Here is a 15,757-nt window from a genome sequence, read left to right as displayed (position 1 = left end):
GTCAGTATGGTTCTGTCACTTTTATGGGTTTTAAAATTGGTGCCTTTGCTGAGGTATGAGAGATATACTTCTATAATAGACTCATGGAACAGTTTGTGCTATCTATCTCCAAGGGCAGCTTGGACTGGGAAGAGCTTGCAAAAGGACTCTGGGAAAAAAAGAGCCTGTAAAGTGCAGCAAAGGTGAAGAATATTTTAGGCAGTTTAAGCCATTTTCCTACAGAAGTGTGGTTTCTCAGTGGAGGTTGCACATCTTCTCTATGCTTTGGACAGCACCTTAGTTACAACTTGATTATTCCAAGCAGGGCATGTCTTTGAATATGGTGCCCACAGTGCACTTAGCTTGCCAGCACTCAGGCTTTGTGGGAGGCCACAGACTCTGCACAGCAATATCTGCAGTGCTCCAGTGCCCATTCTGCAGGCCACCCTGCTGCTGACTTTTGTGGAAAATTATTGTCTTTCCTCTTTGATAGGGATATAAAGTGGTTTTTTGTTTGCTTGGGGGCAGTTTTGTCCACATGCAGAGAAAGACAGCTTAAAACTATTTTACAAAGAAGTTAATTGTTGTTAGAAGGTACTGCATAAACACACCAAGGCAAAACAGCTCAGCCTTGCTCCTGAGAGCATTGCTCCTTCCTCTTGTTTTGGTGTACAGGGTGACAAGTTTGCTGTCAGGAGTGAGCAGATATTAAATGTCAGTTTTGAGTAACCTCTCTAATCATATTTAATTTAAAATCAACATCCCTAATGTCATAAAACATTGTGTGTCTTGGTAGAGGCAGTGCAGGCTGTTGGATCTTTGAGCAATGGTTGACTGTTTCTGACTGAGTGGCTGGCAAGCTGCATAAATAGGTGATCTTAAATCTTGTAGGAAACTGACTCTGGTAGACAGACATCTGGTGTGATTGTGATCCTCTTTCCTCTAGGAAGCCACACTACCAAAAAAAAAACCCCAACACAACAAACCATGTAATTCTCACCTCTGCATAATAGTCCTACCTTCAGGTGGGACTGTAATCATAGAGACTTTTCCCTGTTCTTCTGGTGGCAGAGTTAGTAATGCTTTGAGTTGCCCCTGATGAACTGAGAAACTTCACCTGGAAAACACTGGGTCGCTTGGAAATTCACAAGTGCCAGTTAATTGGGACAGGTAACACAGAGCTGCCTTTGTTAATGAGTTTAAAAAGCTGTTAGTGCTCTGAAGACACTTTAGATTTCTTCAGAGCAAGGAGTGCTTGCAGTTGTTGATACAAACCTGTACTTCGCATCTTTCTTCAGATCAAAACTGATACATAGGAGAAACAGAATCCATAATTTTTAAGCAGTAAGTGTGATTTTGAATTCTATTTTATATACTTTTTTCCAATTTACAATTAATAGCTTTCCAGTAAATGGTGTGGTTGATATATGAAAAGCACAAGTTGTCCCTCAGTGTTTTAGGGATTAGTTTCTCTGCTGTTTCAAGAGAAATTTGATGCCATATGTTAGAGCACCTGTTGGCTTCCTCCAATCGTTTTCTTCCCTTAATAAATTTGATATAGATAATGCTTTACAAAATAAGACAAATTTGATATTCTTTGATACTTAATGTCAAAATATAGTGGCAGAATATTTTCTTGGTAGGAAATCTCTGTATATGCACATTTTTGTAACAGAGGGAAGGGGTAACTTTAATTTTCCAGTGATCCTGTGTTAACTGAAGAACTGATCCAAGAACTGAGCAGTTTTCAGGTCCTTGGAATGCAGTTATGTGGTGCTGCTTGCTCTGAGCAGTAACCCATTAGTGATGTGCATGTCAAAACCACAATTCTAAGTTATTTGAAATTGGACTTCACATAGAATTTCTTTGTGAGTTTGGATGCATGGTGTGTGAGGTGAAGAAAAATAGAGAGACCACAGACCATTTATTTTGTAGGACAGTGTTGTGGCTTATTCTGGAGTACAGGCTATAAACATTTCAGCCTGATGTAGAGTATTCAGTGGGATTTATTTATCCTATATTAGAGTTTTCCTTTAGCAATACTTTTCCTGAGTAAGATGCTTCCACTTAATTAGGAGCAAGACTAGGTGAAAAAATGGGCTTTAACTTTATTAACTAACAGCCTGAGAGAATTTATTGGAGGTAGCTTAGAGAAAGCTTGCCACCATGACTTCTGTTAGTGCTCCAGGCTAGAGGCTCTGCCCTCTCCAGGAGTCTGATCCATAGATGGCACCTGCATTTAAGTGTATCCCAAAGATGGAGCTGGGTAAGAGATTCTGCCTTACAATCACAGTTATAGCTATCTGCTTATATTGGAAGACAAGATGACTACATCCAGTATATATATTGGTGTTGCTATAGGCTTGAGGGAGAAAAAAGCAACAGTTTTGTGCTACTGCTTGCTTGCTCTGTCTGGCATTGAATTATTGTTTGCTGTAGCAATAAAACCCTAACAACATGTGATAAACTCGCATTCAGAAGATCAGATTCTTGCCTGTCTATGCATCAGATACGTCTTTCAGATACAATCTTTCAGTTGCATGTTCTGAGTGAATTAATAGAGGAAGAGGAAATAGAACAGTTCTTAATTGGCTGAAGTTCAAAGGCTCTGGGGTGAAAAACAAGCAGCTAACTTGCAGTTTTGCTCACTTACCCCCTGGGAGGCACAGCGGGCACATCGGAACACAGGTTCTGGTCCATCCGGGGCACACAGAGCCTTTCATCTGCTGTACTGGTTGGATTATTTTTCTTGTGACAATAAGCCTTAGAAAAAACACTAGAAACCTCTACAGGAAATCTTCATTTTTTGTTTGCTTCGCTTGCAAAGAAAGGGATAAATGTGCAAGCATGTTATACAGAGTATAATGGGTCAGAACAATAATGGGTCAGAACAATAGCTCAGTTTATCACAGCCAGTATTGGTTGTTGATTTCAAAATTTAATTGATGTTTGTATGCTTTTCCTCCTGCAGGAAGAAGGTAAAAATCTGTTTATGATGGATTTGGTGTTGCAAATGAGTTCACTCAGTCGCTGGTTCAGCTCAATTATGTTTTTAAAACATTGATGCCAACACTGAAACATAGAAGTGAATAGTATCACAAAGCCACAGCCAGTTTACAGTTTTAGAATAAAATAACTTCTTGCATAGCAGTGGGAGAACATAGATTTCCAAAAGAAAATTAAACAATAAAGCAAAGATGTTTCCTTTTTGACATCTGACAACATTTTGGTGTGTCTCTTCGGGAATAGCAATGTTGAGACCTCTGTCCACAAGTATGTGGGAGTGATGAGTCCTTAGACACAAGTCAAGAAATGCCAGGAACATACATACTCATTGTGGCCTTTGCTGAACTATTGGGCTAGAGAGGCTTCTGCACTCTTGGCAGCACGTTTGTGATTCATGCCAGAGCGGTTGGATTTTCTAGCTACCTCTGCTCTGGGTACTTTTCTGTCAGGAATGCTCTTGAACCTACTTCTTTCAGCAGAACTCTCTTTCAAGAAAACAAGCATATGGTGTTAAGCTTGCCTGCTAGATGAGTTTCATGGTCTTGAAACTATTAATGTAGATCTCTGATAAGGACATTGAATGAAGTTGTCTTTGTAAAGTGTTGGTCTTGCTAAACCCAGTTTGTTGTAACCTCTGCAAAGTGTGCATGAAGGCTGGAAGCTCTTGAAACTGGTACATTTGTAGTTGCCCCTTTGATCTTATTCCTTAGAAATGTTTACTTCCTTTGATTTTGTCTGATTTTTGAATTTGTTATGTTTCTGCTGTCAGGCTCTATTAAATGGCAGCTCTGCGGTTTCTGACACCACCTGTTGAAGTTTCTGTGAAGTTGTGATTTTAAATTTGCAGTTGGTTGCACAGTGTGGGTGTTCTCATAATGTCTGCTCTAGACGTTTTTGAAAAACAGTATTCATTAGAAAAAGCGAAAATATTTGATTCTCTATTTATTTCAGTTCTTGTGCCTTTGTTTTCTTGGTTTACTTTATAACAAGGATAAAAACTCTGTTGTGTACTCCCTGCAAGTAATTTGGACATTCACAGGAGTGTAGCAGCATATAAAGCTGAAATATAAACTTAGTTCTATTTTGAAATTGCTTTATAGCTATATGTTACAAAGGGTACAGATCATGATATGTACATCCTAATACCAGCTACAAATAGAGGAACTAGATTTGATCTAGTCTATCGGTTGTTTTGTTGTTCTGCTCCTGCTTTTTTTGTTGTTGGTTTTTTGGTTTTTTTGGTTTGTTTTTTTTTTTTTTTAAGATAGCCAATCAGAAGAAATATCTTTTCCCTGTTTACAGCTTACTGCAAAAAAAAACGTGAAAAAACATGGGCTCTTAAGTGTTTTGGCTAGTCCAATTGCAGATCTTTAAAGAAATAAAATAAATATTATGGTGTTTCTAAAACCATCAGTATATGATGTGCTATTTTAGAATAATGATATAGGCAGCATATTTCTGGAATTGTTGTGACAGGAGAAAAAGGAGAAGCCTCTCTAATAGTGCAACAATGGATAGTCCCAGTACAATTTAGAGCAAATCTGTGTGCGACTAAGCCAGACATGGACTGTTACTGTTCTCTGCTGACTTAGATCTGATCCCTAACATTTGCATGTCCTTCCAAATAGCAATTAACAGTCTGCACTGCCAAGAAAAGTTTTGCCTTTAGGATGATGGTGTTTGGGCAGGAGAAATTGCTAGCTGTAGGAGGAGATGCTTTTCAAGAGAGCAAAGTTTTTCTGCTATTTCATATAATAGTGCAGTTAGGTTTTCAGGGAGTGGAAGAAAAGAAGCGATACAATTGAGCAGGGGAGATGGTTGCTTAGATTTTGCAGAGTAGTGTGCTTTCTCATGGCTTGTAGTCAGACCCTGGAGGGGTCTTGGGGTAGGGACTAGATGGGGAACATCCCTAGCAGGAGAGAGATAGAAAGCCTTTGCTGGAGAGGTGGCTGGGTGAGGAGTGGAAGGGATGTGATGAAGAGCCAGCTTTCCTTGCTTGGGGTATTCAGCAGCTGCTCAGCTGGTTCCCTTTCCAAGATCCGTGTGATCGAGCGATTCTGTAGTGGGTTACCTGCTAAAAAGCTTGCTGAAACACTGGGGGAGAGCTGCCAGGGGGAATATTTCTCCACTGCTGGTAATTCTGACTGACTTTTTTACACACATCTATCAGATACTAATTCTAAGCCTTGGGTCAGTCACATTTTCCAAGCAGTCTCTTTTTTATTAGCCTAGCCATAAATGCTGTAAGGCTTTTGAAATCTGCAGTTGAGTAAAGAAAACCCTGGGAAAGGGGGAAAGAATGCCCCTAAAAGAGAAGTACATCTTGGTAGTATATGAAAACCTAATGCTGTTGAGTTATGGGGAAGAGGGACAGAGTTATTTATGTTGTAAATAGAAATGTCCAATGAAAATGCTGACAAGCAGTTCAGTTTTCTGAGTTTCATCATCTTTTTCCTGCGTTCTACAACCTCCTCAGTGCATTCAATCTGAGAAGTCCTGTGGGAGAAGAGGAAGACTTGGCTGTAGTTTTGGTAAATATGTAAGTATATTCATCTGACTTTGCATCCTTGTGTCTCTTGCTACCTCATTTGAGCTGAAATTTAAACAACCTTATTCTTGTCTGGCAATTTGAACAAATGATACTATTCCTAAAGAAGAGTTTGAGCAATTTTTTTTTTCTTTTTAAGAAACATGAAAGCAGCAGTGTACATTAAGATACAGACTTTGTAGAACCTTTGTAGGAAAATATGCAGCAAGCCCATTTTCCTATCTAATAAAATATAAGTGTATTTTTGAAAACAAAATCACTCTTGTTACTCTTAAAGTAAAGTTTTGTAACATTTCCTAGATCAGTGTGCCTTCCCAGAAGGCACAGCACAAGAGCAAAGATCAGTTCTGTGGGACAAATTAAACTGTTAATACAGACAGGATTTTTAGTCTTTTGACCTAAACTGGTTTTGGGATCAGATGGTACAGCTCTTTTGCTTTTGATAAAGCACAAATACATTTTCATGCTATAATCCCTCCCTCTCAAATTCTTAGCCCCATCTGGTTTGCAAGCTACCTTTTAGGTGTTGCATCATATCTTTCCCTCTGAAAATTAAGTAGATTGGGAAGAACAGAAGCTTTCAGACAAGCAGACTTCATTGAAACTGGATGAAAATTCAGTATTTCCAATAATGTAACACTTTAGACTTGGAAGAGACTTAAGATCTGCTTTTCTTTGTAGGAAGAGAAGAAAAAGGTTTGATAAAATAATAAGATGCGATGGTGTTGCTCCTAAAAATACACTTGGCCTGCACAGCTGTCTTGGTTTTAGGCCTGTTTTTACACTGGTTTGGAGATTGGCTTGTTTTGGAAAGGAGGAATATCTGTACTTTCAGAGTAGTCCCCAGAAGACACAGCAGGCAGGTGCTCTCAGCTGATGCTGATCCTTCTCATCTCTTCAGTGCTTCTGGTGTTGATTCTTTGCAGTGAGGAGTCACTGAAATCATACTATGGTTAGAGGAGGACAAGGCTTAGTTTCAGCCTGCTTTAAATTTCAGTGTTTTCAGCATCTCTTTTTATGGCTTGTAAAACCGATGAGGATGCAAATCCTGATGCTTCCCTAGAGCTCTGCATCCACAGGTGCCTGGTGTAGAGTCAGTTGACCCAGTGAGATCTGTCTCAAGAAGAGGGTCTTCTACCCCTGTGGGTTCTCTCCCTGTGTGCATGCACCCAGTGGAGTGGGGTGTGCATGTGGGCAGGGAGAGTCTGGGCAGGGAGTGTGTGAGGGAGCACAGAGGAGTAGTGAGGGAGCAGAATGCAGCTAGAGGATGCACACTTGCCCAGCAGGAGATTAGGTGGAAGGTCTCCCTGGCAAAACCCCTCTGCAGTAGTGGGTTTGACCTGCTGGACCTTCATAAAAGAGGTTCTTGGAGGCCTCTTGCCTCGATGTACTTGTTACTATAGCTGTTGTTTTGGTCATTGGTAATGTTTGGATGATTAAATCTGGTGGCAGCTGTTCTTGGAATCTGAGCAGAGGCAGAAAATGAAAGATCAGCAGAGATGATAAAGGCACAAAAAATAACAGGTACATGAAACCAAAATTTTGATTGCTTGGGCTCTTTTGTTGGGTTTTAACAGGGCTGTAAGACAAGTGAGTTTTGAGTAAAAGCCGTATGAATCCTGTATTGCTCTTGCTTCTCCAAGATCACTGTAATGTACATATTCATGTTGAAACTACTGCTTTGCAGAAAGAGACCTTCTGGTTTCTTCTTTTAAAGTTGATTTGTACTGAGGAAAGGGTTAAAATACTGCAAATTTTGAATTAGCTGCATTGAAGGGTTTGAAATATAAATGGATTTAAATATACATGTTGCAGTGCAGTTCCTACAGTGCCTTGTGGAACAGCTCTGAGAAGGTATTCACTGCAGGAAAGCTGTCTCTCAGGAAAATAAAACAAAATCTGTCCTCTTTTTGCTTTTTAGTCCTAGGAAAGAGAAATGTGTCTTGAATACTCCCAGGTGTCAAAAGTATCTTCCCTGGCTGAAAGTAGTGTATTGTTATAAGAGTGTTATGACAGAATGAATGATGTGTCCGTTGCAGGGATTTTGTTTAATTTAAGTTGGGTTTTCAGAAATCTGAGCAATGGCTTAATATGAGTGATGTGCTCTGAAGCTGCTGTTTGCATTGAAGCTGTTGTTGCATGATCATCTAGATGAGTTCTGGGATCAGTGAAGAAACAATGACAATCCTTTAAGTGTAGAAAGAGACAAATGAAAAGTTAGAAAGAGAGAAATCATCTGTATCTCAAATGGGCACTTGTAAGATTATTGTAGGCAGTTGTTAGGGCTCCATATGTCTTATTTTCCTGATTATGTAGGATTGCTTACAAAATCAGCACAGTTTTTTAACAGCAGATCTCCAAAATGGCCTTAGTGACTCATTTTAAAAAGAGAAATACCTTATGCGTGCTTCTTGTAAACTTGACCGGAACAATGATTCATTTTTGGTTAGCTTGGTTGTGCATGATCTGCAAACTTAGTAGACTGTGGCAGCACTTGCATTTTTTCCTCCTGTCCCTGGGTTTTAATCCATTCTGAAATGTCTGTAGATTATTCTGAAACTGCAGATTGTTATTCCATAATTAATTAATCTTAGTTGATTTTTCTGAGAGAGTCATCTGCACAGAATTTTTTAATGTGTTTATCAGAAAAACATGTAAGTCAATATGGAAAATATACATAGCTATTTATAGCACATACCTTCACTGAATGGTGGTTAACGCATACCTGCCCTCATTTTTCTCCTGCCCTTTCAAGCAGGCAGCATCCAGGGTTGTCCTGCACTCTGCTTCACAAACTGGGTGAGATCAGGATGTGATGAGAGCGATGCATACTCAGGATGTTGGCTTTTCTGCTGACACTTGGAAAAAAAGGCCCCAAAATTCATACTTAGGCATTGCAGCTACTAGTTTCCCCCGTGAATTGTCTCCTGCTCCTTTGCCACAGTCCTCCTTTAGCAGCTGTGTGGAGGGAGCTGTACCAGATGTTGGACAAGGACTCCAGGAGGTATCTGAGCTCTCCTATCTAGCACTGTATTACTATGGGAAGATGTGTTATAATTAGCATGTGCTTTGCTTCAGTGTAATTAAGGGTAAAATGCTTGTGCATTGTGGACTAAGGCATTTTATTATTGTGCTTTTCCATATCAGATTCTTACCATTGCCTCAGAGAGAATGAACTGAGAATGTGGGAGACCATTTAGATGACAGTTTGCATTATTTTTTGTGAAGACTACTCATGAATTTGGCTTGGGGCAGTCTCTAAAGAATCTTACACTAAAGGAATATAGTATTTCACTTTGTAGTATTCCATGTCCCTTCAGGAAGAGGGCAGACAGAATCGAGCTAACTCTGTTTTTGGTTGTTTTCTCTAATAAATATAAATTATTGGGGACTCGAACGTTGAAGAAACATTACTTTTTCTTTTTTTTTTCTGTTGAAATAACAAACAAAAACTGTCATATCTTCCAAGATGCATATAAGCAAAGACAAAAATTTCAAAAATATTATTGCTGGTCAGCTGCATTTTGATTCAGATTTCATATTTTGGTGTGGCAAGTCAAAATTAAGGAAACAGTAATTCAGAAAGTGTTCTCAGAAAGTGTCCTAATAACATCTTTTTGTAGAATTCTGTTTTCAAGATGATTTTTTTCATGTGAAAAATATTTTATTTCTATGCTCTCTCTCTTCCCACCCACATTATAACGTTCTACAGAACAGAAGTTATGGTTCCTGATGAGGTTATTATTTGCATATGTAGTGTTGAGGAAGATCAGAGGCTTTCATATCACCTTATTTGCTGGTAATGATACCAACTTCTTAGACATAACTGGTCACAAGTGAATTTGAGCTTAAGTTTGCAGAAACAATCACTCAGCATCATAAGAGTTAGATTATTTGGAAGAGCTAACTCCAGAAACTGCAGTGTAGGTAGATTCAGTGATTTGCCACTCTCAAAAGTGAAAAATACAGTATTTCTATTCCAGTCTCTCCCACTTGTCATGTCTGGCTCCCTGGTTTTCCAGCTCAGTTGTGCTGCTGCATTAGTTCATAAAGCTTTGCTGTAAAGCACCAGATTATTGAAATTTCCACTCTTGACTTTAACAGTGGCAACTTCTCTGCTGTTTGAGACCAGAGGTGCCCTTAACAGAGGAAGCACTTCTTTAAACTGCATATGTATTTTCTGTTTTGTACCAACTGGTATTTTTAACAGAATATGTTGGATTATTTTTATGACAATTAACACTCTGTGCCTTAAATTCTCATGGGAATTCACTCCCAGGTGAGTCCCAGGTGAGAGATGTGGCTCCCAGGTGTTTTGCATTAGGAAGCAGGTGGAGCTGAGGGAGGAGAGGGGTTTCACAGCTAAATGCTGTTCACCAGCCTTTGACTCCTGAACATAGTTGTGGTTGTGTTACAGGTGTTTCAGCTAGATGTCCTGCCATGTTTGTTCAAACTGGAGAAAGGTGTAGAATAGCTTGCTTAGCCTTTGTGTGGTTGGAGGAATTAGCTAAGAGGTTCACGTGCTGTCATATAAAAGAGTTGTTAGTAGTATGCTGTGCTCCTTATAGTATCTTATAGGTTGTGATGCAGTTAATTCAGGGCACACATTCCTGTTCCAGCTTTCACTGTGTTGTGAGGGCAGTCTTGTTGTTTTGGTCCTGTAGTTTAAGTCTTTCTTGTAGCTGCAATGTTTGCTGACTAACATTTCATTTCCAGTGGTAGGATAGGGGTCATTCCAAGCATTTCAAAAGGAGCACAATGATTTGACTGTAGGGTATAAGTTAATGTTTTAATACTTCACTGAAAGTGGAGATCTAAATCTAGAAACAGAGGGAGAAAATTAAACCAGCTCTTCTTGTTTTCCAATTCATCAATCTAGAGCTAATATGGAAAGAGTTAATTATTTGGAAATTAGTTCAGCTCCATGGCTCTGTGGCTTTTGCTTTTCTTCTTCTTTACAGATGATTTTAACAAGTAGTCTGCGTTTAGAGACAATCTAAAAAAAAACCAAAACAGCTCCAATATATAGAGATTCTTTCAGTGCATCATGAATGGTAATGTCAAAATCTAAAGAATAATAGAATGAACTACTGTGAAGATCTTATTTCATTAAATGTGATTTAATTAGTATTTAAATTATTATATTAATATATTTAATTTGCACTAATTGTTGAATACATTGTTTTTTCTATAAGTAAAGTAGATAATTCACTTATTTTGTTGGAAACCTTCAAATACAGGTGGGTACAGTTCATTGCCTGGGGCATGTTGGATGATCAGTATCTAGATACTGATTGCAAAGTCACACATTAAGTGTCTGTAAAAGAAATCATTCCTTATTATCCTTTGTATATCCCCCTGAAGAAACAACAGTTGCTGTTATGTTCAAAGCTATTGAGTTTTCCTGTGCACTGGTCCAAGGCAGATCCTGTGTTGAGGACTGTCTCCCTGCTTCAGGCTGTGTGTTCCTAAATGTTATGTGGGTATAGGTGCCCCTGTAAATGGGGTGAGAACTGGTGAGCTGGGCAGTGTCCTGACGTGCTCCAGGGGAAGTCTCTTGCTCTGGTGAAGGAAACAGACATGGTACTGGATGCATTCTAGCTCTGGGAGGTGGTCAGCAGTCCTGCACTCCTACTATCTGTCTTTTTGCAAACAGTACTCTTGGGTTTAAGGTATTCTGCTGTTTGGTCTAGATTTCTGACTGTCTTTAATACCTGAAGATTGCAACACACAAATTTCTCAGTGTTGAAAGCTCCCAGAATTACTTATTTTCTTTAAATCCTGAAAAGTGCTTTTTCCAGGTAAAAAGTTAGGGCAGCGTCAGCCTCTTTGGAACACACAGATTCATTTATAGATGATCTTTTTATTCAGCCTAATAGCATATTCCTGTCCAGACAGCCAAGGTTGTATTTCTTTAAAAACAAATAAATCATGTGAATGTGGTGAGCAGTGTTTGGCATATTGAATAGCCAGGGCCTTGTGCATTTACGGTTTTGTTTCCCTGCCTTGTCAAAGAATATTATCTTGCAGACTCTGAAATGTTTTGGCCTTCAAAAGATGAACTATAAAGCTCACCAGGGGAAAATCGATCCTTATTCTCTCTCTCCACGTTGTTTTCCACTTTCCCCAGCTATCATATTTCAGTCCCAGGCCTTGGGCCAGCCCATGTGCAATGTTTTTTTAACTGGCTAAGTCAGGGATGTGATTTCCCACCTTTTACCTGTTACATTTAGTTTATAGCAATAACATCTGCTGTGTGGAATTGCTGCAATAGAATTGTTCCTTTCCTGATGCAGAGACATTGCACCACAGCCTGGGTGGAAACTTTAGGTAATGGGTCTTATCAGAGCAGTTTGTCTTTGTGTTTTGCTATGACTGTGTGGAAGTGTATTGATGGTTCTCCCCAGAGGCTGTAAAAGGGGCAAGCTTTGGCATGTAACCCTGCAGGCTCAAAACCCTTCTGTCATTGCTGTCCCAGGGCAGAGAGGGTACTCACTGCATCTGGCTGTGCCTCCTTCAGTCTGGTACCAGAGCACAGTGGTTCTGGTAGGTGCAGCAGCATCTCTCAGCATGCAGTTGAAACAGCCATTCATTTTTAAAACAGAAAAGACCTTCAAGCTCTATTGTTGTAACTGTCCTTTAGCAGCACAAATCTTAACAACCAGCTTTTGGTATGTAATATATAGTTATGAAGCAACAGGTAATGACCTCAGTCCTTATTATTTTATTTATGATTGTTGTTCACAGTTCAGCAGTGAACAGGGCAGTCTTCACTGAAGCCATGCCCTCTGTTGGAAGTTACACTGTGAAATTCTGACTTTAGGCGACCAAAGTAGAGGTTTTACAAGCAGCTGTTGTGTCAAGAGGGGAGAGGTTTTATTGCAAGAGTTGCATGAAGCACTTCAGAAACACTGCAGGTTTTTTTCCATTTCTTTCATTCCCCTTCCCTTTTTTCCTTGAGTTAATTAAACCACATGGAAGATCACATGGAAGCAGATCACAGTGACAGGCTGGGTGCTGCCTTTAACTAGGTACACCTTGCATCCAAACTATTCTAAGGCAAGTTCCCTTGTGTCTGTGCTGCAGGTGGGACTCTGGAGGCACACTGGAGCTTGGAGGGGCCAGGAAGGAGCACCTTATAGCACACTGGTGCTATCTGATGGTAAGCTTTCACAGCAAATTTCCCCCCTTCCCATCACTGTAAACAAGCTATTTATTTGTTTGATGAGAGTCTGTGAGATAACAGTGGTTACATGGTTTTATATATATCTTTCAGAAACAGAAGTACTATATTAATTTTTAAAAATCTAGGAATGTTTTGTGTAACTTTTCCTTATTTATCCTGTGTTTTAAAAACAGCTTTACATTGAACTGCAACCTACAATGCAACTTTTTCACTTAGTTTTCTTTTTTTACCCCCCAGAAGTAACTGTTAATTACAAACATGGTCTTCCTGTGATAACACTTATGCTGCCCACAAGAAGTGAACGCTGCCAGTTCACTGTCAAGCCAGTAGTGACCACTGTAGGGGCTTTTCTGCAGGATGTGCAAAGAGAAGATAAAGGAATTGAGAGAGCTGAAGTCTTTGCAACAGGTATCTTGCATTTCTGTTATTCCCAAAATAAATGCATTCCTTTTCAAATGGACTGTATTTCACTTCTGGAGTCCTCTGTCAGGTTTAGCATTGTTGCTGTTGGAGTAGCTCTTGAATATTTCTAGGGTTTATTGTTTCAGAGTTAATAGCTGAGTACTCTTGAAAAGGCTGATTAAAAATGCAGAATTGGAGTAACTCTCCTTTTAACCCAGGATACTACTGGTTAACTTTTCAATGAGTTTCTGTTTGTAACACTGTCTTTAAATAAGTATCTCCTGATTTCCTTCATGTCTCTTTCCTTGTCCTCCGTGGTCATTCTTAACAGATAACCTGTTGGGCTACTGAAGGTGATCCCTGCCAGTTGTTCAGTGTTACCAAGAGCTAAAAGAATCCATTTGCCTTACTGTAAACTACTGTATGAAAATCTCAAGAGCTAAGCAACCAGATAATGTATGCAGTAGTAAAAGAAAGTTTTTTAAGATGCTGGGGAGATTTCATTTATCAGCTGGAGTACAGTATTTCAGGGTTCTGGGTTAAAAGGAAGGTGGTTGCTAGGGTCAAAGGGAAACTGGTATTTTAGCATTAGTATGGACTTTCCTCCTTGCAATATCCTGTTTATCCAATTGTCCCAGGTCTTCAGATAATTTTCTCAAGCTTTGCTTGCTGTTCTCTCCAATTTTGTTTCTTTGGTTTCCCCATTGATAAAAACTAACATTTAGTTAACCTTATTCTCCATTTTATTTCCAAGAAAACTTGATTTTGTATTTTGGCAGCTCTCTTGCAACCCCTGCCCTGGTACTAGAGAAGGATTCAATCTTAAAACTAGGATTGGGATGTAGGTTTTTTTGTCTGAATTTGGTAGAATAGATGCTTGAATTTGGCTAATTCAAAGCATCTATTTTTCCCTTTCCCCACTCACACCCCTAAAAATAAAGAAAAATAAGGATACCTGTATATCTATGGAAAGATTTATTTAACAGCAGGTAACATATGCAGAAGAAAGGATGGTGTCAATGAAAGCTAGTCCAGTTTCATAGCTGGGTGGATTCATAGCATTCTTTTCTTTCTGGTTGCTACTACAGAGGGCTGCAGGGGCTTTTAAAGAAACTGAAAATATGTTGATGTTGCCAGAAAGTCAGAAAGCTACAGACCGAAGAGAAGCTGCTTTACTTTCCTTTGTGGGCACATTTAGTAAAATAGGAAAATACCTCATAGATCAATTTCTTGATATCCTCTGGAGCAATGGAAATGTGATCTGTGTGGATCCAGTGTGTGCATGAGCTTCGGGAGCTTCATGTACATAGGAACTTTGGTGTTAGGTTTTTTTGGTCTTGTTTTGCTTTGTTTTGACAGTGTCTGCCAGGAAGCAAAAGTAGAAAGTTGTCTTGAAGATAATTTCCTAAAAGACACTTCATCTTCAGAAGCCACTGTAAGAAGTGGTGATTGTGAGCATCTGTCCTTTCCCTTAATGCAGAAGTTTTTCCCTACAAACGATATCTTAGTGGGGTGAGGCAGAGCTTGTGCTGGTAGCAGTTAGCCTGTGGGTACTGCTGTTGTGCAGACATCCAGGAGAGGAGTGTTTGAGATTCACTGCTGGACTGCTTTTCTCTCTGCTGTGTCAGCAAAAGCTAGCTATTCCTGCTACAGTGCAAACATGGGTCACTTGTGAAGCATGAGGTAACTCCTCTAAGAAACCTCCAAGTCTGGCATTTTTGGCTTGGACAGGCAGCAGATTCCAAAGTGGAGACAAATTTGAGTTGTTTTCATATCTGATCTGTTTAAACACACCCCCATCCCCTCTGATTTGGGGATAAAAACAGTGACTCACAATTGTTCTCTGCTCTGTATTTGTCAAGTGTGGGGGCAGTTGTCATAGGACAGCTGAGATGTTTAATTTATTAAGAAACTGATACTGTAAAGAGAAACTGTGGGTCAGGTACTGAGAGTTAAACTTAAACATTAATTATTAAAGAAAAATTATGAAGCCTTGATTTAGTGTAGGCACACTTCTGTGTCATTTAGCCATTAAGTGAAACCTAAACTTAACTGAAGTCATCAGTGCTGTGTATGATGACTTGTTTTCATTATCTGTGGATTTGATTTTTGTCCTGCAAACCTTTTGTAGACAAAAAATGATCCTTTGTCCACATTGGAACACTTATGTTTAGATACAGGATTGGAAATAGTCTTTGCTTAAAGCCTGTGGTAAATTTTCTGAAATAAAATACATCCCTTTCCTCCAAACTTTTCTTTGTTTCAGTTAATAAAAGGTTGCACAGTTTAATAAGTCATTGGTGTATTCAGAACATCCAGAACAAAGAGCCTGTCTGGCAATTTGTTTGAAAAGAAATTTTCCCTTAAATGTTATAGAAAGAGTTATAAATGTCACCTTAATAATGTGCATGCAAATGAGCCTTAATGTTTTATTACTATGGAAAAGAAAAATGAAATGAGTGGATGAGCACATTAAAATTCTGGATTGAAAGTTATCTATTTCTGTGTTTGCTTTGCTAGCCACACAGAGTGGGCAGATGAGCCAGCTGGGGCATTTGCTTGCAGACTTCAGTAGTCTAAGCCTCATCAGAGGGGGCCAGAGGACAGGGTTCTGTGAACAAGTTATTGCAGATGTG

General features: G+C 39.3%; 1 protein-coding gene across 2 annotated transcripts in view; it reads left to right on the top strand.

The window, feature by feature from the left end:
• The window catches only part of MCUB (mitochondrial calcium uniporter dominant negative subunit beta), a 44,855-nt gene that overhangs the window by 24,488 nt on the left and 4,610 nt on the right, over nucleotides 1-15,757 (top strand). Inside the window, exons 1-3 of one of the 2 annotated variants that reach the window (XM_079307343.1) lie at nucleotides 6,773-6,862; nucleotides 12,620-12,695; nucleotides 12,957-13,127. In XM_079307343.1, the coding sequence (XP_079163469.1) occupies nucleotides 6,788-6,862; nucleotides 12,620-12,695; nucleotides 12,957-13,127 (322 nt within the window). In that variant the 5' untranslated portion in view covers nucleotides 6,773-6,787. Of the gene's footprint in view, nucleotides 1-6,772; nucleotides 6,863-12,619; nucleotides 12,696-12,956; nucleotides 13,128-15,757 lie in introns of those variants that run through there. The other variant, XM_079307342.1, reaches the window with a different exon arrangement.

Source organism: Erithacus rubecula (genome assembly GCF_903797595.1).
Source record: "Erithacus rubecula genome assembly, chromosome: 5".
NCBI lineage: Eukaryota > Metazoa > Chordata > Aves > Passeriformes > Muscicapidae > Erithacus > Erithacus rubecula.
Note: the sequence above shows the minus strand (reverse complement) of the source record. Positions and strands in the feature narration are given on the sequence as shown.